At 38.1% G+C, this 26,762-nt stretch overlaps 1 protein-coding gene across 8 annotated transcripts in view; it reads left to right on the top strand.

The window, feature by feature from the left end:
- LOC121299185 (unconventional myosin-IXAa-like) overlaps positions 1-26,762 on the top strand; it is a 168,587-nt gene that overhangs the window by 68,791 nt on the left and 73,034 nt on the right. For all 8 annotated transcript variants that reach the window (XM_041226806.1, XM_041226798.1, XM_041226805.1 and 5 more), the window contains exons 3-5: positions 20,046-20,140; positions 20,523-20,585; positions 24,655-24,754. In XM_041226806.1, the coding sequence (XP_041082740.1) occupies positions 20,046-20,140; positions 20,523-20,585; positions 24,655-24,754 (258 nt within the window). The remainder of the gene's footprint in view (positions 1-20,045; positions 20,141-20,522; positions 20,586-24,654; positions 24,755-26,762) is intronic.

A 26,762-nucleotide genomic window follows, 5' to 3' on the forward strand; every position in this document is an offset into this window, starting at 1 on the left:
TATCTGCAGCTCTTATAAAATTACAGCTTTCATTGGAGTGCAATGTAGGCATGTCTACCAGAGCTGTGTGAAGCGATTATTCTCAGTGCAGCAGGCCGGTGATTGCACCCAAGTGACAGTCAGTAGTACTGATTGTGCTAATCTGCAATTTCAGTTGAGACCGTTAAAGCAACAGCTGCTTACATTTGATCTGATTTGCTGCTCTCCAAAGAGGCTGGTTCAAATGGATTGGTGAATTATCCCAATAAACACCACTGGCTGAAGACACTGAAAACATTGGTCAGTGACTTTGGGTTTCTGTTAGTATTTCTCAACACCACTGACCCTTCCTTGGTTATCTTCAGCCCTGCTTGCAGTGGAGAGATCAATACAAAATAATGAATTAATTAGTTTGTGCATCTCTCCTTTTGAACATGCTTTTTAAACATACACAAATTGGCACATATGCTTAATATTTATGAATACGCATGCACAACAAACTATATCTTTTACATGTTTATTTAACTGTTTTTGCCTTAGATTCAACAATTATATTGATATGCTGATGATTCTTTATACAAGTGGAACTACCCAGGGGCATTCAATCACACAAAGGAAGGTTAGGACTATGAAACCGGATCGTCTCTGCTAAGGGAAGGGTGGTAATATACAGAGGAGTGTCCAGTATTAAAGGTACAGTAATAATATTGTGTTGTAGACACATTACAAAAATAAAGACCTTTAACAAAATGTGCTCTGTATGTGACTATTTGTGTCGATGCACAATATTTCAAAAGGGAGATCTGAAACCCCTGAAGTGACGTGTTGCGGTATCTTGTTGAGTCACAAAAGCCACATCGCCTTCATCTCATACAAGCCTTGGACCCACACAAGGTGTTGGAAGTATGCACATCCACTTTTTGCATGTAAGGGGGTCGAGTTTTTTATAATGATCAAAACAGTGGTGGATCTAAATATTGCAGCTCTATACCGTAGTACTGCAGCTGGGCTTATCTCCCAGGGGTGTGATATAGACTAACATTACTACATGCAGTACAAATACAGTGAAGTACACTTTGAGAAAGGCTTCTAAATGTTATGGTAGCAGTATTAAGATCAGTCACTGCTTAGATCATAAACAAATAGACCCCAAAAATGGATTAGCTATTGAAGCTTTTTAATATCATAGCTGAGTTTGACCTTCCCAAAAGAAATGTTTATCATAAGCTATAGTAGTTACAAGGAACACATTTTACCTAGAAAATGAGCTCAAAATCTATGAACCTGTGTCCAGCTCGCTAATCTCTGGAGTCAGATTGGAAAATGAGCCCTTGTGGGTTGTATATTCATATTAAAGTCCTTCGAGATGGAATATTATAATACTCTCTCTTGAAACTAACAAATGCAGTACACTGTCTTTATTTTATAATCATAACGTGCTTACTGTTGTATTTTATAGAAGTTGTCACAATAATGTTTAGCTTTATACTAAATTCCTGGGTGATGTCACTACATTTGTCCATAATTTTTCCTTGCTAAACGTCATCAGCATGTCTTGTTGGCTGTCTAGTTTGTGTACATCCCCTTAAAGTAGTTTCAGCTTCACAACCACACGCTCCTCCTTCCCTCCCTCCCTGTGTGCCTTCTCCATGTGACTCCTATGAAATGTTTTTCTTTATTAAGAAAACGCTTTAGATCTCAAGATAAGAACAATTTCTGAATACTTTTCTCAAATAATATTAAAATGTGAACTAATTTATTTCCTGGCTTTATATAAAAACTTGTCTTGTCTTTGGAGCCAGGTAAGAAATCAGTTCTCATTTTATTAATATTTGAGAAGTATTCTTAATTTTTTCTTATTGTTGAAAGTTCTTCGCTTGTGATCAGTTGATGCTATTACATGTCATGCAGAGTAGCCAATACTTTCATTTCCTCATATTTTTCCAGAGTGGTGGTGTACATGTGTGTTTCAATTAAGAACTCATTGTATGTTTCACATATACGCTAAGGTAGGCATGTGTTTAGTAAGAATTAAATGGGACATGTTATTAATAAGTCCTTACAGTAAGTGGCACTGTACAGTAGTTTTGTTTGAATCTACCCCTAAAATTAGTTTGTAGTCGGATCTTAAGCCAGAAAGTAAGGAAATCGCAATCATGTATACCAGCAGCCTTATCAATCACTGTCGTCAATGCTGTTTTTGGATGTGTTGGACTGTTTGTCATATCTAGTGTCTGTACAGCTTAGTGACCCTGCGCTCAGGGTTCGGCTCCAGGTTTTTGCATTTTCTCTCGGTCCAGTCAAAGAGGTTTCATTAACCTCTTTGAAGTTCCTGCTAGAGAAAACGATGGGTTTCAAGTACACTCCAGTTTCACCAGGAAACACTACCCTATTGTTCGATGCAGCATGTAATAAGTTCTTCTGTAACAAGTCTGTTTTAACCCTAAAAGGGTGCCTGGTTAACAGTTTTTTTCCCTCTGTCTCACGCATATGTTCCCACGGCTTAAAATACTTCCGGGGAATGTAAACAAACTGATGAAGTTTAAAATCAGCACACGTACAGCGGGTCCTCATACTCCTGTAATAATCTAAACATTTTAAAGAAGTTGTATAAAAGTAAGTTTGTATAGCCAAATGCAATCTGAACTGTCTATAGGAGAGTAGCAGTTTGAGGATAAAAATCATTTACAAACGGACAAACGGACAGTGACAGACACGATCAGCTCATAAGGGCCCACATTTTTTGAATGAGGACCGTGAGCGGGTTGCACAGCAGGCTACAGCAGTGCTCCATATAAGGTTTTGGGTCTGGGAGTAACTTACCCGCTAATTTTAACACTGAGAGAGTAAAATGTATTTTCATTGGAGTCATGAGTAATCTCGATAAACACTGTACAATCTGTAATGGGATAGGCATTAGAAGATTGTTGGAAAACATGGATTGAGAATTGATTAGCAGTTTGCTACGCATGTGGACTGGCAGAGCTATACTGGTGTTCTTTTCTGAAAAGAGACTAATATTGCAGATAGCAGACTGTTTGGTTCAACTTGCATGTACTGCTAACAATTGATAGAGACCTTGTGTCTACAGGCTTCTTGCCCAACATTGACTGCAAGCTAACAAGATAACAATGCTGTGGACTACAATTAGCACAGGCTCTAAAGACTTCAGAGAGATCGAAAGAGATAATGCCACTGGAATCAAAAGGGTCTCAAAAAGATAACAAAAGGCAGATTTATGGACCTTTTATCTCCAGGAGTGTGAGGAATGCACTGAGTTCAGAGGTTGTCACACTAGACTACACACACAGACACACGCACACACACACACACACACACACACACACACACACACACAATAAATTAACAGAATACTGTGTTGTACCTTGGCCATTGGTTAAGTGTCAGAGAAAGGGGAGGTGAACCATCTATACAGAAGGGTATTTAATGTCATGCAAACATTGTAATGATGAGTATTCTGTTTGTCCTGTACCTGGGACCAAACTCCCTGCATATTTCAATGAACCTAACAACTGGTTGAAGAAAAGGACTCTTTGCATTTTCTTGAATCTACTTAATCACCATCATTTTTTTTTAAGTTACTTCAAAGATATATAGGCATAGCCAGAGATTGGATAATGTTTGTTGGGTTGGTTTTTCTTGTGTTTTTTCAGTTTCATAGTAACTGAAGACTTTGTATTCTCTGTGTGATGTAGTTGTTAGTAGAAATTTTAGGGGAGGCAGACAAGCTGTGCAGCAAAATTTTCAAAGGCGTATTTTTATGCATTAAATATAAATTAAGTGTGTATTTCTAATTTTTTTTTTTGTGTGTGTGTAAAAAATGGCAGGTACGCAGATTATCTGGAGCGCTGGGCTACAGTATTTGTTAAATACTGTAATTAAATTCTCTGTTGTTGCTCAACTGAACAAACCTTTGAACACTTAACAAGTCTTTCGGCCAATCAAAGGCAATTCATTCCCCTGTATTGGATTTGAATCACTATATTTTTGTGTGGCTAATTGGATATTTCTAGATGTTTTAACGGTGTCTGACTGGGCAGAGTGATCCTTGGAATCATTACAAGTGAACTCTGAAGTATCCCAAAGTGGAGAAACCGAATCTCTCTGTTATGTAATGAGGTTAAAAGTTGAACTCAGAAAACTACCGTAGATCCGGATCGTACTGCAGTGCAGGTATCAAGTAACTGGCAAAAAACTAAAATGACCACAAACTAGAATGTTGGCATTGTCATGGGGGTTGGCCCACAGGATGTCACAGCAGCTCTAAAAAAATAAAATGAAAATAGCTTAGGCAGCCGTGACCTTTGATCCAATCGGCCTTTACAGAATTGGCAGCGGAGGTGGTGGGATCTACAGGAAAGATAGATCAGTGATTCTGGAACAAAGAATGCTCACACACACTGCCTGGGTGATGAGCAGTAACCCTATCAACATCCCTGGCCTTGGCTTACTGTCTCAAGTATGCAGCAATACAATAAATGCACAATAAATTATTTCTTTTTCATCTTTGTTTTAATCTGTTAACACTTTTTTGTATCTCTTTTTTTTTTTTGTCTAATAGTTACAGATATTCCTTTTAATACAGAAACTCACATCAAAGACAAAGAGAATTTTGGTAAAAACATTGAATTATATTGATATTGAATTGAAGCTTCTATTAGTATTTCTAAATGTGTCACTATTGAATGTTTTTGTAGTTGTAGGCAATACATTTTTTATTCCCAGGTGTGTATTTGAGTTTACACTGTATAAAAGTAGGAGAATGTTTCTTGGAATTGTTAGTGTTTTTGTGATGTGGAATACATTAATGTCCACCGGAGTCTAAACTGAGACCACCAAACCATTTCACCAACAGGTGAATAACAATTGGTTTTTTAACCAAACATTGAGCCAAACGACATCAAGCCTGTTCACCCGCTTATATGTTTTATTTTCATGGGTAATTTGCAAATGATTATTAAGCTGATTAGTAATGTGGCCTCCTTCTGTGGGAGGTGGTGTGTGAAATTAAACACTGCGCTGTATCTTACTAACTCCTGAGTTATCTGATGAATTGTAACCCTTGAGATGGTGTGATCAGGCCGTGGGGCTGCGGTTTTGGAGAGAAAGATCAAAGTAGTTCCTGGTATTTCTTGAATGATTATAAAACTACTGTAATATTTAGTTTCTTTTTTTTGTGTGGTTATTTATTCAGGGATACCAAGGTAGTGTAGTTAGTTGGCAAAGGTACTGTAGTCCATTGGCAATGGGTGATTTTAATCTAAAGCGAAGTAAAGTTTCATGCAGAAAACTCTGAATACAACTTTGCAACTTAACCAGTTTTGGCTACCACTTTACAGTCAGTACCCTACTTTGAGCTTGCCTCTTCCTCCACCTCAGTTCTGCCTCTGAATTTTGTTTAATGTTTTCCTGACTCAAATACTGAATCTCAAGTTCTTTATTCCAAGACCATAGATACCATTTTGGGGGATCACTACCCTTGTGAAACACCTTGTTCATTTAAAATGTTTAGCATATTTGAAGGGGAGATGATTTAATAGTTAAGTTTAAACGTTTAGGAAATTAAACAGAACCCCCCCTAGACTGGAGGCACCCCAAGTGAGCAGCACAGCCTCCTCCTAGCCCTGTGCATGGGGAGGGGGGAGTGCTCCCAGGGCTGTGCTGCTGGCTGTCTGGCAGTGCTGCCCATCTCTCTCCATTCCCCAGGAGGAAGCTTTTGTGGCTGTTGTGGATCAGGTTATTTTATACTAAGTGCTTGCAGTTGTGTGATTCATTTCCACCAGCTCGGTACAGGTGTTTGCGCAAATTAGAAGCATCTGCAGCTCCTTCCAAGAGGGCAGAGTGGCTCTGGGATGAGTTAAAACCTTGGCAACTCCCCTCTGCACCTTTTTTGTTGAGGAATCACATTTTGCCAGTAGTTTCTGCTGTACTGTTGGCACTGGTTCAGTGGCTGAAGTCGCTGAGCTGCTGTAGGTTTGCTCTGTGGTGGAGTGCAGTGAAGTGGCAGGGGTCTGAATGTCAAACTCACCTTTTTACCTACAGTGGATATAGGTCATGGTGATCTACTTCTTCATGTTACTAATAGCTCTAATTGTGTATTTAAAGCCATGGCATAATGGTGGAGGAATACCACTGAGATGTTAGTTTTCATATCAAATTTCAGAAATACTTTAAAACTTTAAATTCAATGACAAATGTTTTAACAAGAAGTATTTTTCATTTTCTCCAATGCAATGTTTTAAATTGGCTGAAATACTCAAGTTCTGTACACCAGGAAAGGGGATACTATTTTAGAGAACCACTGCTGATGTGAAACACCTTGTCCTGCCTTCTACTTAGTGCTGCAGTGTAAACAACTGGGGGAAAAAAAAAAAAACTAAAATAAAAAGCATGAAGGCATGGGTTTCACTGGGTTTCATTGATTCCTTTCCATTTGGTTCCAAACAGCACAGTAACATGTATCAATAACGTGAAGAAGTAGATCACTGCTCTTCAAATATGCTAGTATTTTAAATGCAGCCTGGTCTTCACTATGGCTCCTGACTATAGCATTATAAAGGGGGAGCACTGTCAGCAGCCAGGGTAAGTCTTCCTAACATTAACAGACCCTCGGGTCTATTTTATTGTCTAAATACTGCCCCCTTTAACTCCTATATTAATCCTGCTGGTGGATTTCATTGACTATTTGTATCATGGAAGTTTTTTTCTCCTAAGGGAGAAATTCATACATGAAAAAATGTGATAAAATATGTGCAGGCCATATATTTCTACACTTGCACAACAGTCAAGGGGAGTGAGGGAATCTCTGGTGCCATCATCTCTCAGAGCACTACATTCACAATTGTTAATAAATAGGCTTATTTAAAATAGACACACACATTAATCCATGACTACTGTGTCTATTTAGATGGTCTTTTTAACATTAGTATGTCTAGAGTAGAGTAAGTGTAATACAGTTGCACTGTACAGTACTGTACATGGAATCTGAGTGCACTGTTCCACACAGATTCCCTTAGCACTTACGATATGATAAGTCACTTCCCAGTTTGAGGTTTTGGCCGTCCTCATAAACAGGATACCCAGTGTACAGAAGCTGTGTGTGCCTCATTAAGTGTAAATGGAGACTGATGGTGAAAGGAAGTGTGGAGCCGTGTCCAGTAGCTGACGCACGAGTCAGTGAAGGAGCTGGGACATACCTTCACTATGTGTCATGAAAGGAGACAAGCCTATCCCCTTACAGTCAGCATTCCTCACTGACTCAAAGTGAAAGTTGCATGCTATTGGCAGTAATCAGATGCACTGTAAATCATTTCTAGTTGTACTTCTGAATTAACACGATCATGCATGATGTGTTGACGGTAGTGCACAGTTATAAATTGTTATACTGTACCTTCTATATTTAATAACTAGAATTTCTAGTTGCAATTGGTTTTATATCCAAAGATCTGAACAAATGGTGTGGTATACAGTAATGATGAAGTCTAAAGCTGTTGAATGACAAGCAAGTATAAAAATAGATACTGTAAAGACCAATAAAGTTATTAATTTATTCAGAATAATAGAATTGATCTAATTTAGGCTGCTGTCAATTTGGTAAATCTCCCAAATGTGCTCCACATTATTAATGCATTACTCTGTTTACCGTGATAAATGGTTGGGGTACCGTTTCTGAAACAGTGGTCCACAAGTACAAAGTAGACTACTGTAAATAGCAACCTGTGGTACTGCATCATTATTTTTATTGTTCACATTTGTTCCAACAACAGCATTTATAACCAACTGTAAAAGAAAGATATCATGAAATTAGTAACACATATTCTACAGTTCAAAAGAGTGTTTCTCTCCTGTCTAAGAGGCAATTTGAGAGGTACTGTGTTTATTTTACTGTAATATGGTACAAATTATACTTTTGTTCAATATATTCAAATCTGAAAAACCCTTGTATGTCACAGCAATAGAAAAAACCATTGCTGAGATGATTTGAATCTTGTTATTGCTTCGTGAAGTTCACCCTTTAAGCTAATGATTTTCTCCAGATTTATTGACTTTGGTGAGGCCCCCTCCCCAGGGTTTTGGGAACTGGATGTTCCAATTTCTGTTGTTCAGCAGAGGGCTGCTTTTCTCTGTTCCAGAGACTCCAGAACAATTGCACCTATTGTGGAAGAGTGCTGCAGAAGCAGACCAGGTTCCTGTGGGACGACGATCTGAATTGTCTGTTGTGCAACAGAAACTGGCATCAAGATTTTACTGTGTGCCAAATGCATGCTTTGTGAATAAAGGATAAATACTGTAGGCTGAGATTGCATATGACTTTCTGTTGCACCATAAATATGAAACACTTTGTTTGTCCTGTGTGTGATTTTTCGGTTTCTGTTTTGTTAAACATGAGGCTCAAGTCCAAGGCTTTCTTGTGTAGCTAGTTTTTGTTTTACATTTAAAATGAACTGTGGTTGTATATGTGGGAAAAGTTTGTAAAGCAGTTTTATTGTTGTTGTTTTAATAAGCTATTGTGTATGGTTAAGCACAGGTAGAACCTCAATACTGTGAGAATAGAGTATCATCAACTGAACATCGTGCTCACTTGCTGAATTCCAAGACGCTATTTCGGGTCTGTCCCAGTTGACCCTAATTCCTACTGTGTATTGGACTTCACACTTATGTACCAACAGCTATTGTAAACCGTTAGGTAATACAAGCAAATTGAACATACAGTAACAGAGGTGGGCAACCTTACAGTACAGTAACCTCAGTTCCTGCCGTCCATTCCTTTGTAAAACCCTGCTGAATATTCATAGATTGGAACAAAGTCATGGAATGGAAGAGCCAAGCCTGCCTACCCCTGGACTAAACATGGGAAAAATGTGGTTTGTTCTTCCAGAAGAAAGCACAGCAAGATGTCATACCTTAATTAATCTCAGTTAGGACATTAATGATGGCCTGCTTTTAATAATATTTGTATAACCTCTCCCTTAGCTTGGCAAAGCTCCAGGTTAAATGCTAAGTTCTCCAATAAGGCTTTTCCTGAGGTTACCCTAGTGTTGGCGTTTTAGCAGCTGAGGTTAAGAAAATACATTTAAATGGATGAGTAGCCTGGTTTTGACAGGCTAAATATTGCACAAGAGCCTGAAAATTTTACACAATTTTCATTCATTCTGAAAAGTTCAGTAAACTTACTCTAGTTGGAACCTCCCATATGGGTGTGAATATGGATCGCCAATTCCAGTCGTGGACCAAAATATGCTTTCCTGTGTGAACTGTTCTGTGGGTAGCAAACTTACAAAGGAAATTACTTTTGGGAAGCTGCTCATAATATTGGAATCAGTGATAGCAGCCTTATAGCATCTGTATGTTTGCCGAAGGTACGGTTCTTGGGGGGACTAATATTTAAGCAACATGTGGAACCCGTGTTCATAACATATTTTGGGCAAAAAAGTGCCTTAAAATTATACTTCAGACCACCAAAGGCCCTAATTTATAGTCTTCTATAATGGAGAGCTGATCACAAAAGATTAGATGGTGAAGTCCCTTTCATTCTTAGCGTACAGACTTGTGGGCACACCAACATTGTCCTTCAGGTTAACACGAGCTGGAGGGGGGAGGGACGGATGGTTTTTTCAAAATTAAAATTATTAGTGTTAGCGTATATTTTGTATAACCTATTCTACCATAGCACTTCTCTTGCACTGTCTTGTATACTAGGTATTCAGTACATATTTTACTGAAGCAATACAACCGCTGTAGGTACCACCCCAGTGCTTTGTATACTATACCCTGCTCCATACATGGCAGTGGCACCGTATAGAGTTGCTACGTATAACGATTTGGTTGGATTTTAATACAACAACTTTTGTTAATATGCATTATACAAATAAAAAGATTGAATTTTGCATGCAAGTGACATTTAATGTGTGATTTATAGTTTTCACACATTGTCAAATGATTTCTGTTAAAGAAAAAAAAAAAAAAAAACACACACACACACACAGTGCGTGAATGGTGTCTGACGAACCTTCAAAGGTTTAAAACAATCTTTGAATTCCTGGCTAGCGAACGAACCTTCGAACCTTCTAATACAGCCCTAAATCTAAGCCAGCGTGATACACAACACCTGGGCTCCCCTGCTGGAATCTGTGACTGCAGCAATGCAAGTGTGCAGAAGCTTATTTGCTGAAATTCGGCCATGGAATTGTTTAAAGCTGGACATCTTCTGTTCTAATCTGTTTTCCTGAATGTGTATTTTAGCAATATTGAACTTGAATGTGATTCACATCCTAAAGAATCCAGAAGATCAACCCAACTGTACAGCAACCTGCCATCTGTAACTTTAACCGTCTGAAAGCTTTTGTTGAGAAAAGGTGTTGAAAGCAAGCAGCTACAGAAAATATAATCCCTTGTGGTTTTTAATTAGTGTAAATTAAAGTTGGTGAACCTTTGCGTTTACAGTAGCTGTTGTTTGTTTGTGTAGGTCGTGAGACAGCCCAACCTGTCCTCTTTGCAAATGTTTTTTTTTTTTATTTGAGTAGGCTTTTGTTGTAAGAAATTGAAAAGGACAGATAGACAGTGATGCAGCAACTCTCTATCGTGTTGTGCTGCACTTTCGATCAGTTGAAAACTGGATGTGCCTAAGAAATCATTTCAGGATTTAAATGCAGTAAAGTGTAATAGAGTAACCTGTTACATTTAAACCTGTGCTTTAAATGTGGAGGAGGTCATTATACAGCTCCTAAAGAAATTAGTTTCTCCGCTAGTTGTAATATTGACTACAATGCTTGACACACAAAGTTCCCTCTTGTCCATTTGTTCTCAGGTATTGTGCCTAATCCTAGCTTTGGGTTAATTTTATCAACCATACTGTGCACTGCTGGTACATAGTGTGTTGTACTCATTGGGCTCTGTCTTTCTGTTTCTGCTTGCACTGCAACACGACTTTGCTCTTTTAGGCTGTTCAAGTCAATGTGATAAGTGTACATTTATGTGGTCTGGATGAGTATGAAGAGGTTAGTGAGAAAATGCTGTTAAAGAATGCTTTTGTTTTATCAGCAGTAAGGCTGCACTTAAATTGTTTGCTGATACCCAACTGTGGTTTCTAAAGTTGGATACATACAGTTACTAAGTAGGAGAGTTTTTTTTTTAGTAAGTAGGTTAGTTGTCTGGCATTCAGATAATGCTTTCTATTTTGGGTTTATGTATTGAAAATTGTACTTGGAGAAACTGTACAGTAATTTCTTAGAAGGCAATGTAGATACAAGGTGACTATACAGTTGCTCATGTCATTATTGTCGTGCCAGCTTACTGAAAAATAAATACATTGTCATGAATGAATGAAATTGGATGGGTAGAGGGATTTAAATGGACTGCTCAATGTCACCGAAGGAGAGAAACCGCATTAATCAGTTTAGGATTGTCTGTGGGCTTTGAGCCATCGAAATGAACTGCTTATATCTAAATGGAGTATGTGCTGGCGGCTGAATCTTTATAAAACGTTTATTAGAGTAACTGGACCTTTTTAGAGAGAGAGAGCACTGTTGTCAGACAGTGCCATGTGACTAGCCGCTATCTTAAGCTAGTTTGTGGAATTTTCTTTAGATGTATTATTTGTTTTAATACAGTTAGTGTTTTACTGTAAATAGACTGCAGCCTTTGCTTCAGTTCACTGGCTTTCACTGGCTTTGTTGTTAACGACTATTTCTACCCCACCGTGGCCTTCCCTGTGTACGATTTACTTTATCAGTCTAGTGGCAGAAACTGGCTCAATCCTAACTTTTGATTGTTTTAATTGAAAACATCTGATAACATATGCAGTCAAAATACAGAGCATAAACATGTGATCCAATTATAATATCATATCCTCAGCTATATCGATAAAACTATAAGAAGTGAAGTACTATAGACAAACCTTTTTGACTAATTACATCTCCTCCTGCCCTGCCTGCTCCAGGGTCAGCAGTGTGAACCCCACAACTCCTGCCCTGCCGGCTCTAGGGTCGGCAGTGTGAACCCCACAACTCCTGCCCTGCCGGCTCTAGGGTCGGCAGTGTGAACCCCACAACTCCTGCCCTGCCTGCTCTAGGGTGAGCAGTGTGAACCCCACAACTCCTGCCCTGCCTGCTGTAGGGTCGGCAGTGTCAACCCCACAACTTCTGCCCTGCCTGCTGTATGGTCGGCAGTGTGATTCCCACAACTCCTGCCCTGCCTACTCCAGGGTCAGCAATGTGAACCCCACAACTCCTGCCCTGCCTGCTCCAGGCTCAGCAGTGTGAACCCCACAACTCCTGCCCTGCCTGCTCCAGGGTCAGACATGTAACCACATTGGCTGCTCCAGGTAATCTCATGGTCCATTTCATTCTGCTCCTCTCAGCCTTTGCATTGAAATGACAAACAGCAAGCAGGATGATGACGGTAGCTGCTCCCTTTGTGTGTGTTTTTCTGTTGCTGACCTGAACTCCCTAGATCCTTCCTGGCATACTATTGAAACCTTGTCCTGAATGTCATGAAACTTTTGCTCCATTGCTTCAGGTACTTCTCTGTTTCTTTTTACCCTTGACAACAATGTCACTCTCCCCTTCCACCCCTTATCTTTGGGCACTTGAATTTAAGGGGGGAGGGAAACCCATAAATATTAATAATATATAATATTATTATAATAATATTATACTATAAAACGCATTACGCACGTGAGCTAAACAGGAATCCAGGCCCAAGAGGTGAAGGACTACTGGTGCACAATCTACCCTGCCTCTCCCCTCCCCATTTAGAGCATCTGCAGATTGCATTACAGCACTAGTGGACTACAGTTTGCAGGAAACAGTCCCTTTGGTCTTGCCATACCTATTTGCCCTATAGTGTACAGCACAGCTTTTGTACTGCTGTGGGAAGACTCAATGCCACCCCAGGTCCATGCATACAGAGCATTCATTGCTCCATTCTGTGCGGCTAGCATCTGGGTGAAGGTTCCATGCTTTAACAGAATGATCCTTCTGTTAAGGGACGCCCACAGACAGTACATTATGTGCCCTCCTTTCCCCCGGGTGGTTGCAGATACAAAAGGCAGTGACTGTATCGGCCTCTGCCATGGACGTGCATCACTCTGATATGCACAGACGAATATACATCACACTGAAAGCCTTTTACCGTGACCAGCGATGCGTCATGTTCTGAGAGCCAGAGAAGGTCCTCTGCATATAAATGGCCTCAGTTAGTATGATGGCATAATGTAAATGTGTTATTTAAGGAACACCAGCTAGAGTAGTATTTATGAACCCGGGAAGCAATTTTGAAGGAATTTCATTAATATCACAGACTGGGTTGGGTACATATTCCTTCACATACACAGTAGATGCAGATGAAGAACAACTTGTAAAGGCACTGCATTTGGTTGGATTTTTTATAGTGTAATAAATAATATGTTACTGGAGGTTTCCTTTTTAATCCGTTCCAGCAGCTAATTTAACATTTTCTAAAGGTGTGAAGGCATGAGAATTACCAAGTACTGTGACAAGATAGTAAACTGTGATCCCAGTCAGTGTTGGGGGTGTGTGTGTATTCAACCCTGACAAATGATTTTGTTAATAGGCTGCAAAGCTGCTGTCACTGTGCCTGATATTTAATTAATGAGCTACTACATGCAGGTGTGTGAACAGCATCATGGTGAGGCATGTGACTTCTGACTTGGGTGGTCAATAGGTACACTGCTGTAGATGATACCTGCATATGTACTCAACGGGTGTCTGAGAATAACTTAGAGATGGATGCAAAGGCTAAAACAGTGTTAAACTGTTCCCGTTTCCCCTTTTTTGTACTTTTAAGTTCGGTAAGAAAATGTGGTAATGTGTTTATCTTAGGAGTATCAGTTCAGAACAACAGTGTTATAAGTCTGTGCGTTTAGCCAACACTACATATATCTTTGTGTGTGTGTTTGTTTTTAAGCATGTTTCATAACTAAAGTGTAAGTACAAATGATCAAATATTTGGAAGGAAGTGGTGAAGTCACACTACTATAGTTTTGTTGTGTCAAGGTATCCTGGTATAGACCTAGTCAGAACAAACCCTGTTAATTATTACTAGTGGGATTTGTACAGTACAGTTATTGCACTGATGATTGTACAGTATAACTTAATCAAAAAGCAATTTTTAAATGCAAAGTTAAAATAGCTGGTAGCGGGATTCTGATAAATAGGGCGTTATACGCCCCCACGTTTGGCTACAACTGTTTAAATAACATACCTGTCATTTTTTTTTATTTTCACTGTTAATATCTTGACAAATATTTTTACAACTTTCAACTCTGTTTCAAAGCTCTTTACAAAATGGTCGCTTTAGTGCAGTGATAGTGTCAGGATTATTGCCCGCATTGTTAAACAGGTAATATGGTATCCATGATGTGGTACGGAACAGAAAAGCCAGAGCACTAGTTATGCTCTTCCTGCAGTGGTTTAGAGGACAGATCTCAAACCCCAGTGCACAACAGCAGCCATTTGGAAAAGAGCTTTGAAACAGAGTTTATAAGTGTAAAAAGTTCATAAATTGACAGGTACGTTATTTAAACAGTTGAAGCAACACGTGGGAATGTAGAACGTTATTTTTCGGAACCCTGATACTTACTTTTTACGCTTCTGACTGAGCAGTCGTTGAATCATCCAGAATGGCATGGTGACCAGCTGATACAGAGGACTAATATAACCTTTTTAAATGCTGATCTCTAACCTGCAACAGTCACTTGCCTCACTGTTGCAGTTCCTACTCTTCTGTAATAAAATGGTTCGTTAAGCATGGTTTCAACAGCCAGGGTGATTCAGTTCATAAACTTCCTTTTAAAGAATGCACACAAGGAATTTCTTTAATTACTCTTTGTTAATAAGTCCAGAAAAATAAAGAGTGGTATTTTTTTTTAAATGTACTCAAACACATTATCTAATACAGTACCAACTAAAAGTTGAATTATATTACTGCAGTGGATTGCAATAATCTGATAACTAGATTGAAATTGTCGCTCATTGCCAGTATTTTATAAACTTAGATCAGGAAGGCAATGAAGCTTGTGATCGAAAGGCATATTTGTTTTAGAAAATCAAAGAAAGCTGGTAATACTTCAGGCTACTTGCAGAGACATAAAAGAAAATGAAAATGTACATGTGTAATGTTTTATAAAAGCAGGGTGATCTGGTACAAAGCCAAATTGTGCAGCAGAACTTAGCACATTACTGTAGAGCTGAGGCAATGAAGAAGTAAAAACTGGGAACATAACATTTTAAAGGTGCTATTGTTGACCTTGCCTAATATGACAAGCAATGGAGGAGAACATTTAATACACAATTTATAAGTTTATAAACTCTTGTAGGCGCTGTGCTATACTGTGAGGCTGATTTTTGTAAAATGATAGCACAAGCAGTGCACTGTATGTCGAATATTTGTGGACTACGCATTTACAACCCCATGGCTGTAAATTTTAGTAGATGTAAATGGTTTGGCTAAGCTTCTGTGAAGCAGTCATTTACCGTTTTTAACCAGCATACACATTTTCACTAATAATAGTAGTCTTTTAAATACTTTTTAATTGAATTGATCGAATACAGTAGTTTACAATGTATTAAGATACTAACAATAATTTTTTGGATGAAAAAAAAGCAAGCTCCTCATTGCACTGTGCAGTTAAATGTCCAGTTGTATATGCAGGGGATCCCAGCTTAGTACAGTGCCCTGCCATGTTAACATGAGCACCCCCAAAAATAGTGGTATCTGAAATACAGTACACCCTCGCTATAACAAACCTGTTTGGGTCCAAGCCTTTTGCTCGTTATATTGAAGGGTTCATTATAGCGAAAGAACAATCAAAATGAACGATAAACTGTTGGAGTAAGTTAATTAGATGAGATTGTGAATAAAAACTCAATTATATGTACCTGTTTGTCTCATGCATGCAGTGTTCTACCTTTTTGCTTTATCCTACTTGTTAAAGAATTAAAATGCAGTGAAAAAAGCAAAAATCCTGAATTGAAGCTGAATTTTTATTCAAAACCAATCCTATGAGTCGTTTCAAAGTGCACTAAATCTTAATCTTAATGGTGATTGAATGCATTTACATGAGTGAAGTGAACGTCCCTTGTATATCTGTAATATCTGTTGTGTTGTGTTTTTTATGAATAGACTGTTTGTTTTAGTGAACTACTTCAACTATTTTTTACAAACTATGAAAATGTTAATTACAGTAATTATGGGAATATAAAATTAGCTAATATAATACGATGCATATAAACATATTGCAGCTACTGTTCTTAGAGTTTTGTAAATAGGGCCGAGGTAGAATTCTTTTATTTTCAGTGTTACTTTGAATCTTGCCGTTTTTTTATTTTTATTTTTCTGGGTAAAGGGTGTACTAAAGAGGGCCTGTTGTGAAGTTTAAAACTCTGTAATTGCACAGTAATGACCTTGTAGTATGACTTTTAAAACTTCAGTTATACAATGTGTAACGCAGGTCTGCTTCCCTATTGAATATAAACTGTTATTCATCACGTATGGGAAATCTACCAATCAGATTTGTCAGAAATACATCTTATCCCATGTACAGATGTCATTCTATGCCAGAACATCTGGGACAACACTTTATGTTTTAATAGTAGCTCTTAAGTTTATTTTTGTCTCTGGAAATATGAAAAATAATAATAATAATAATAATAATAATAATAATATAATAATACATGATGCCAGTATTTACTGTAGATCGTCTTCTGTTTTAGATCAGTTGAATACACCCCAGTATGGTTATTTGTATGGTGGCAAGCAAAAAAATATTATTTTATTGAGTATTCCAAATAAACCCAGCACAGGCACTTACAGTAGTGTGAGCCAGGAGTAGCCTAACCTGATGCTTTACGACCATTCAGTGAAAATCAGTATCGGACTGCTGGCAAACCCAAGACTTTTTGAACAGGCTGTGTTAGGATAGACCTGCTATTATGAAAAGCTTGGGCTGCCATTTGTCTGCCTCGGATTGTTTTACAAACAGACCATTTCTATGCAATGCCCTTACTGTTGTACTCCCAGGGAGGCTCTTAACTCTTCTGGGCTTTGCAAAACCATTAAAATATTAGAGAAGTTTTCCTCATAAGGAAAAAAAAAAAAAGTATCCCAAAAATGTTTCTTAAAATATTTTTCGCAGTGTATTATGAACTACGTAACTGAACATGTTCCGTATTCCTATCTACATCACTGTGTATGGGTCGCAACCTGGAGAGCTATAAACTGCTATACAAAAGGAATGTTTTGATTGCTGTGCCAAGCTGTGGACGTTACTATTTTGGGGAAAAAAAGCAAAAATGTTTCGGCTACTTATTAAAAGTAAATATTACATAATGTAAATATGATTTTTTTTAGAAGACTATTTACTAGCTAGTGTTTTAAACAGGCTGAATAGGGACACCTCACAAGGTTTTTAGCCGTGCTCAATATTTATTGAACCATTGACCTCAAACAGTGAGTGCCTGAGGCTTTCCCTGAGTGACACTGAATATTCACACACATGGGGGGAATTAGGGCTGCAGCACACTGGCACTGTTTAGAGTGTGTCTGTCTGGCTTTCATCTCTTGCCAATGGCAATATTGACCTATTCCAGTTCATTTAGATATACGGCTTGTGTCCTAACCAATGGGCTGTATGTCACTGTGAGTGGCAGAGAGTAGTAATTGTTAAAACATAGCCTTCGCCTCTCCTATGAGCAGTCGGTATTAGCACACACAGAGCTTCTCTTCCACCACTGACTGGAATACTTTAGATATTTCCAAAAATGCTATTCTGTGATGTTTTGCTGCAGAATAATAAAAATAAGTCTGCTTTGCTAGCTAAGAAAAAAGGTAAAGTGCCTTTTAAGTGGATTTGCCAAAAGTTACAGTACCTTGGTATAACCCATTTTTAATCCATTGTTTTAAAGTTCAGGACTGAAGCATTGAGTTTTAATGCAAGTTCCATTTGTTTTTTGTATACAAAAAAAACTACTATGTTCACCACGCTAAAAGCATATTTCAAGCTTTTAACAACATGTTATCATACCTGAAGAATGTGTGTTTTTTTTTTTTTTTTGTTTTTTTCCTTGGGATATCTAAATCCAATCCACCTGCTTCTTATCCTCTTATATTGCACAGTAATGTCAGTCTAGGGCTGTATACACCTTGCATTCTGCCTTACTCCTGTGTGGTTTTGCAGTGAAGTTCTTGTGTATTCTGTGCTTTACTGTAAACTGAAGTGCCTTGAACAAGGGCAGAGGGGAAAGTCATTGGAACATCATGTTAGTGGAGGGTGATTTCTAGACGTGTTGTTGTGGAAACATACATGAAATGAAGTTCTCCTGGTCTCAGCCTGGTTCTCAACAACTAGAACTAAAATAAAACTGACATGAAAACTGTACAGTACTGTTTGGAGAGCATCACGACTTTGTGATTTTGCCTACTGCAGTCACCTTGCTCTATAGTACAATTCAGTGTAAAATTGTACAAGATTGTGGTAAATTTTTGTAAAAATGATAAAGTAACGTGTAAAAATATAAACGGGAACAAGCAGTTGTGTTGCCCTATAAAAAACTCTGCAGTTTGTGTTTTGTTTTCGGATTTTTGTGGTCCTGTGAATAACTCTTGAAACGAAGACTTTATTTCCTCTGAATCATAACTTCCTTTACATTGAAACTGTAAAAATAGTGTTTCTCAGCTCAGATTGAAGTGACCTCTATGATTACAGCACACTTTAGCTTTACCTACTGAAACACTAAAATTAAACTTAAAATGGGTTATGCAAAACTTGTTGTGCTGTTTTTTATTTTTCATTTATTTCTCACAGCTAGTGACGACTGTACTGAGGTATTGAATACTGTACCGTGCCTAATGCCAATCATACACCCTTCTGTCTGGATTTGGAGAAACTCAATTACTACTACGACTAATAATAATAACAATAATAATAATATATATATATATATATATATATATATATATATATATATATATATATATATATATATCAAAGTACAGTTGTATAATATTTTGTTGTAAGAAAAAAAAATGTATTTTTGTTTTTGCAACTTAAGTAAAAGAATATGGGACAATTTGTATCCCTAGTTCTCATCTGTGTGTTTTGGCACTCCAGGAAATGCTCAGGAAATGCTCAGTAAACGCATATAATGTAGACATGCGTACATTTTTAATCCAGTCATTTGGAAACCACTCAAGTCGTTTTCACCAGCCTTCTGGTCGGAAGATTGCCCAAATATTCCTACCTATCGTCATGGTACTGCAGATCATGACAACTGTATTTAGCAGTGCAGAAAAAGCTAAACGACGTCTCTGCTGGTTTTTCAGAAAAGAGCATAGCTGCCCTTATGGGACAAAAATATATTTAAATATACTGACAAATATAATGTAGTATATTACAAAATGTATTATGCAATATATTTAAATATATTTTTGTTCCATAAGTGTGTTCTTGAGGAGCTCGCTATCGATTATGTACTTCCAAAAGCATAAACAAAAACAGCCTCCATGTTGTCACACAAAACCACACAATCAGCATGTAATGATGGCCCGAGTTCAGTGGTTTGTTTAAACAGGGAATGCACTCACTTCAGCAATAAAAGGTGTGTGTGTGTACAACAAACAACCACAGCGAGTGCCGTTTATAAATACAGTTGTCGAACCAGCTGCAGTGTGTGTGTATGTAGCCGAAGTCTGGTATGAACTGTGCATTACCAGACATACTGTATCTTTTAATTGTAGACTTTGTGTCGTTAAAATGAACCAGTGCAATACAAACATATTCCGATATCTATCAGGATGTTCCAATAAGTAGGCAGGATGTAGGCAAATCTTTCGCCACCCGACCTGCGTACGTATAATATATTGCACACATACCGTTGTGATTACATGGAGGGGTCTGCAAAGAATCTGGATGCATACTGGTGAAATCAGAGAAAAAAATGTTAATACCTTAAATATATTTAACCCCTATTTAATCGGATTGAGTCTTTTTTGACCTACACTTCTTTATTTATTTATTAATTTTACAGGCATTTGGAAACGCAAAGACAGCTCACAACAACAACTCCAGCAGGTTTGGGAAGTTCATTCAAGTGAATTACCATGAGACGGGCACAGTCAGGGGGTAAGTGGAAGGAGCTTTCTCATCTAGGAATGTGGTACATAGATGGTAACAAACTGGCTCACAGGATGCACTCAGACCTGTGGGTTATTTGTTTTGGAAGCATATGTGATTGCTACAAAATAACTTGGTCACTTTCGAGTTAGTTTTTTAGTCCTTCTCAGAATTTGTTTAGAAATTAACCATATGTGAAAAGGCCCTTTACATACATACATATATATATATATTCATAGCTATACAGAGGTATTGATAACTGTTAGTAGCAGAACACATGACCTTTTATTAAAGCTGTATAAGTTGTTTCAGTTGAGAGCTTACAGTATAGGAGTGCATTCTTGTGTTCATAACAAAAGATCCCCTGATCAGTGTGTCTTATATTTTCCAGAGCTTACGTAGAGAAATATTTGCTGGAAAAATCAAGACTGGTCTATCAGGAGCACAATGAACGGTAGGATACAAATGCTTTGGCTTGTTTTGGATTTCTGTATGTTTTATAAGGGTAAAGCTTGAACCAGTACTCTTATTGTAGACTTCCAAAGAGATAAGATAAAAAGCAACTGAAGCAAAAAACAGAACCTTTTTACTAACAGTTTGGGTTGTTGCTTGTTTTGAGATGATTGATTGACACTGTTCTACCATATCAACCTGTCCTTACAAATTAGGGTGTTAACTGGAGGCCTGGAAAAAAATGACACCTCTCTGTTCAAGAGATGTTGGAGCAATTTGACAACTAACATTAGATTTAGTAGGTATGAACTAAAAAAAAATATATAAAGCTTTGGTGAGATTCTTGGAAAATTTGTTTTGCTCAAATCAAATGACAACTTACCTATATAACTTGGCTTATTTACCTTTTGTTCTGACCTTTAACACAAAGTAGCTTCTTGCCATCTATATGCAATATGCAGTTATAATCAATTTAGCATTTTTCTCTATATCTGTTTACCTGTCTGTGCACTTGTCGGGACAATACCGCCTAGGACTAAACATGCTTCATCATTCTATTCAATCATGTGACAAAATAGCTTCTCAACTTGGCTGGTCCCACCTACTCCAGTTGGACCAGCAGAGTTAAAAGGCCACATGGTTTAAGTGCAGTTGGTTAAATGCTAGGCAGTTAGGATTTTCCAGACGAGTGCAGCAAGTTCAAAGCCAGGTAAATCAAGATTATTATAAATGTTGTAGAGATCTCGGTACCCGCAGACAGGCGCACCACACAGGGTGAAGCAATCCACACACAGGCGGAGGCCGGGCGTGAACCCGGGACCTCTCGCACTGAAGCATAACGCCGATACTTCTGTACAAAAGAGCCGGCTCCTTTGCAAGGAGCGTATATCGGGCTTATATCTTTGTATGTGGTTACGTCACCTACCAGCCCTGCTGCTGCCTACCCTGTGCATGCTACAATATTTAGGCAACAGGACCCAGAACCAATGATAACAAAGGTCATAAAAACACAAGGGAAATATGGAAATACAATAACATTTGAAGCTCTGTAACACTTACCATTTGGAGGAATTTTTGAAAAGCCTTTTTTAATTTTTTATTTAGCTTATCTTTGTCAAATTTCTCCAGTTGTGATGGTACCTTTTTTCCTTCAGTTTACAGTGCTCTGTGATGCCTTGACATCAGCGCCATTCTGAAGTGCTAAACCTGCACTATCGACTTTCCCTTCCAACGTCAAACAGTTTAACGTCAGCATTTAAGAAACATGATTTTAAAGCGACTAATTAAGCAGGATCTGTGAAGAATGTTTAGTAGTTCCCTTTTCAAGTGCAAAAGGTTATTCCATCACCGATGTGGGGTACACTTCGGGCTATAGAGAAATATATCCCAGTCGGTAATGGGTAACATTTCTATTTCAGGGAACCCAACGATGTATGTGTTGGCGCATATATTATTAAAATGTTTGTATTTCAGTAAATCCAGGTTGCATGTAATCACAATGTTAATAGAGGTGGTCTTTCTGGAATATTGTATTCTATAGTAGTATGAAAAATATATGTGCCTTAGGAAATCAGTCCTAATGCATGTACTAATGCTGGACAAAAAGCTAAATGTGCCTGCCATTGCACAGTGAATAGGCTGTATGCCCATCACAGGGCAGACAGAATGGCATTGATTTGACAAGGAGTTTATACTGTTCTGCAAGGGTACTTGACCTGCAGTCTGTAATTCTTGCAGAGATTAGGGAAGCTGACGAGAATAGCCAGAACAGCTACTTTAGGAACTTTTTAAATACAGTATGTGACTGTGCTTGAGGGATATGACTGCTTTATTTTATCTAACAATACATTATGTGTTTGTTTGCTGAAATATAGACATCGGGAAGGTTTTTCTTATTTTAGATTGGTTATCATTTTAATTGTGGAATACATACCATCATTTTTAATACAGCTAAGAAACAACCGGTAGAAGTTTAGGGAAGTAGATCACCTGTAACTGTTTTGAATGTGTGCAACAAGTACTGTATTAATATAATGTTGTATTGAAGGCTTTATTGATTTTAAAGGGAATACTCACAGTACATTAGCCCAAATTAATGAAATGGTAAATATTGCATCAGATTATAAACATCACTTGGAAAGCACTGGCTAAACTGGTTTATACACATTCAGTTTCAGAAATATGTATTGTAATATGTTCCTGGCATTTTATTTATACTCTGTATGCCTCGGTGTAAGTTCCAAAAATGCTGTCTTTAAAAAGAAGTGCTTTCAATAGCATTGGTGAAGATTAAAAAAAAAAAAAAACCTGTCCTGAAGCAATTAGGTGACTGAATCCCTGAAGCTTTCCTACTCTCTTTTAGGACTTTTATTAGACAGCTCTGAAGGTCACAAAACCAGTTCAAAGTTTTTCTCTACTCAAACTTTTTCTGCTTGGAAAGGAATTTACCTAACCCTTTAAGAAATTGAGGCCATCAAGGTTTCATTTTCTGTATTGGTTTCCCTGTTGGCATTAGCAACTTAGCAACATTAGACACTAGCTCTTCCTGCTGGCATTGCATGTTTATAGTATAGCCTCACTCACTGTGACAGACAATCAGGCTATCACTACCAATAATGCCTTGCTCAGGTGCATGCTTAGATGACCACTGTGCTCTAGAGCCTAGTATTTGTTTCCACCAACCAGTGTGGGCATTTTTATTGTTGTTAAGTTTGCTTAAACCTACATTTATTAAGCTTTTTATAGATGATAAAATGACATATTTGTTTTTTTCTCCATTACTCCATGAAGTTACATTTTTATGACTTTGAAACCTTGACATCTTTTCCTGTTTCGTGCCATGCTGTGTGTCAACCTAAGAATGCATTATTAACCATTGATGTGGATACCTGAATGAATCTGCTTGCAGAAGGAGGGGAGGGCAAACCTTGGAACAGCGTGATGATCGAGATTGGTGTTCAGAATGAGTGAAGCTGACACATAGCACAGGATGTAATAAATATGTCATGCGGTAGCCTACTGCAGTATTTAAAAACTATCTCTGTAATAAGGTGATCATTGTCAGTGTTGCTAATACAAGATAAAAACAATGACAGATAAAGCCTTACCCTTTTTAAAGACTGCAATTGCACCTTGGTATAGAGTGGGTTGTTTCAATGGAATCTCTGTGTCATAGAAAGAGGTTCAGCCTTAAATAAAAATAAACACCCCAAACCGCAAAGGGTTAAACCCCAAACCAGATGGGACCAATAATCTCAGGGAATAGAAGGGTATTCATGCAGGGTCTTGTTATTAAGACTGATAGCTAGCCGCAGCATTTATATCTTCACTCGCATGGTGGAACTGCCTTGGGGAGAGGCAGCCTGACTGCAGCTGCAGGCTCCCCCACAGCCATGCCCTTTCCTCTGCTTTACAGCACAATGACTAAATACAATTAGACACCGCCTTTTTAAATATAAATCCTTCTGCACTGCTCTGAATTGGGTTAAAGGTATTCATAGTACAGGAACACTTTTCATCCTATGAATGTCTAAAACCAAGTTTAACTCGATACTGTCTTGATTTTCTAGAAAAATGGCACTGGCTATTGTCAGATATAGGGCCAACAGACACCATGAATTCTTCCCCTCCCAGCTTGGCGAGCACAGCTCAATCCTTAACCTGAACACTATTTAGCTGAGGGCCTTTCTCAAACAGAGACTGTCAATTGTGGTCTGTGTTGTGATGTGGACTAATATCATTCACAGAAAACGGCAAACTGCCTTGTCAACACATCCTGTTTGAATTGAAATCTATTGTTTCAGGATATGTATTGTATTTCAGTACCTTCTGATCAATGCCCCATTATAGCAGCCCAGGTAGGTTAGTTGGAAGCTGCTGTGTAAGGAAGTGAATCTGTAATCTGTCCACACTAATAACTGGAGAAGTGATCCTGTATTAAAACAAGAAGCGACAGCAATCGGTACGTGCAGCTAAACACAGCCCAGTATTTAAGCACAACCAGAGTATTTGTAAATCCCTGTATTCTCCAAGTGTCTCTCAGTGACTCTTGTTTGTTTTTGTTTTTTAAGGAACTACCATGTTTTTTACTACCTGCTGGCAGGAGCGAGTGAAGAAGAGAGGACGGTGTTCCACCTTAAACAGCCTGATGAGTATCATTATCTCAATCAGGTGCGGGCTTGTGAGAAGAGGAGTACCCTGATCTAGCACTAGCATCTTATTACTTCTACACAGTATTTAATATTTTGTAGATGTGTGCTGTTGAGTCATCAACTAATGATAGTTGAACACTGTCAATATGTTTTTTTTAATCACCACGGTCCTTGATTATGCACAGTGGAAGTGTGTCAATGAGTGCCTGCATACACATGCTTGACATACATATATCTGAATATCCCTTACTGAATATCCCTTGAATGTTATTAGATAGGTTGTTATTCAGGTAGGCATCCTTCATCAATGAAAAAATGAGAAAATAGCATTGCATGCACTTTAAAGCTTTCCCATCTGCCAGCAGAGGCTATGGTACTAAAAGGCAATACCATTAATCTCAATGACGCACATCTTTTTGATATACACTGCTGTGCAAAATGATGATGCATTATGAGCATCAATTATTTACTCAAAGCCTCCACTAGTGTTTTCTACTATTATAACAACCTTGACCTACATAAAGAAGGAAAAACATTGCGTGAAATAGCTGACATCACTCGATTTTCAAGGTGTGGTATCCGAAGCATAATCAACAAGTACAGAGAATAATATTTGTAATTGACAAACCTAGGAATGGAAGACCCAAAAAGATGTGTAACAAGGATGAGCAATACTTGAAGATAATATCCTTAAGGAATAGAAGGAAGACAAGCGTTGAATTGACAACAGAATTGGCAGAAGGCACAGGTGTCGTTGTCCATCAAATCAACAGTACGAAGGTCACTCTTGAAACCAGGACTTAAAGGATGTGTTGCAGTAAGAATACCTAAAAGGCTAAACTGTGCACAAGAACACAGAAATTAGACTATGGAACAATGGTCAAAGGTGCTTTGGACTGTTGATGGATGGAAATGACACCTGTGCCTTCTGCCAGTTCTGTTGTGAATTTAATGCTTGTCTTCCTTCTATTCCTTAAGGATATTATCTTCAAGTATTGCTCATCCTTGTTATACAGCTTTTTGGGTCTTCCAGTCCTGGGTTTGTCAATTATAGATGATGTTTCTCTGTACTTGTTGATTATGCTTCAGATACCACACCTTGAAAATCAAGTGATGCGAGCTATTTCACTCAGTGTTTTGCCGCCTTTATGCAAGTCAAGGTTGTTACAATAGTAGAAAACACTAGTGGAGGCTCTGAGTAAATTGTTGATTCTCAATATATCACAGTAGAAAAAGGCAGAACTTATAAAGCAAAATATTATTTGTAGTCGGCTACATCATTAATCTCATGTCCATATCACAAAACCGTCTCCCCAGTTTGGTACAATTGGTGGTCTCTGCTTGAGAGAGGTGCAGGTTATTAAGTTGTTGAGTAAGGATTCAGGTGCACTTGATTGCCTAATTCATCAGCAACCTCAAAAAGATATTTAATTATAAAACACTTATGATCTTTAGTGTTGACCGAGGTTACAGTTACAACACTTGATCACAAGTGGCGCTGTCAGCTAAGCACGTAACCCATATGATTGTAATATGAAAGCAATAGGTTAGGTTAGGGTCATCAGCGAAGACATCCTGTTGCTTAGTTTAAACCTAGACCACCTGGAAACAATTGCTTCAGTGCAGTGAAGCATTTCCTGCTTGTGTTCTGAAATTATCAAGATGAACTTGTGTTTTAACAATTTTTATTTGTGTTTTTTATCAAAGTGGGTGACCTAAATGCTTTGTTAGTAAAATTTAAATTAGCAAATTACTTTAACAAGAGAAGGCCTTGTTTTGAAGCTTATGCATTTCTAAGAGGAATGAAACAGTGGATTAAAACTAGCAAAAAATGACTTGGTTATAGGAAGAAGGAGTAACATTATTATTCTGTGTAGTTTCTGGCTATAACATGACTGTTCATCTATGAAACTGTACCTTTTGCATAGAACCAATTTACTTTCATGTAGCTGATGTAGTAGTCAAGGATGCCACTTACAATAACACATGTTGAGAGTCACATTGACCTGCTGCAGCCCAGTTGCTTT

Source organism: Polyodon spathula, chromosome 24 (genome assembly GCF_017654505.1).
Source record: "Polyodon spathula isolate WHYD16114869_AA chromosome 24, ASM1765450v1, whole genome shotgun sequence".
NCBI lineage: Eukaryota > Metazoa > Chordata > Actinopteri > Acipenseriformes > Polyodontidae > Polyodon > Polyodon spathula.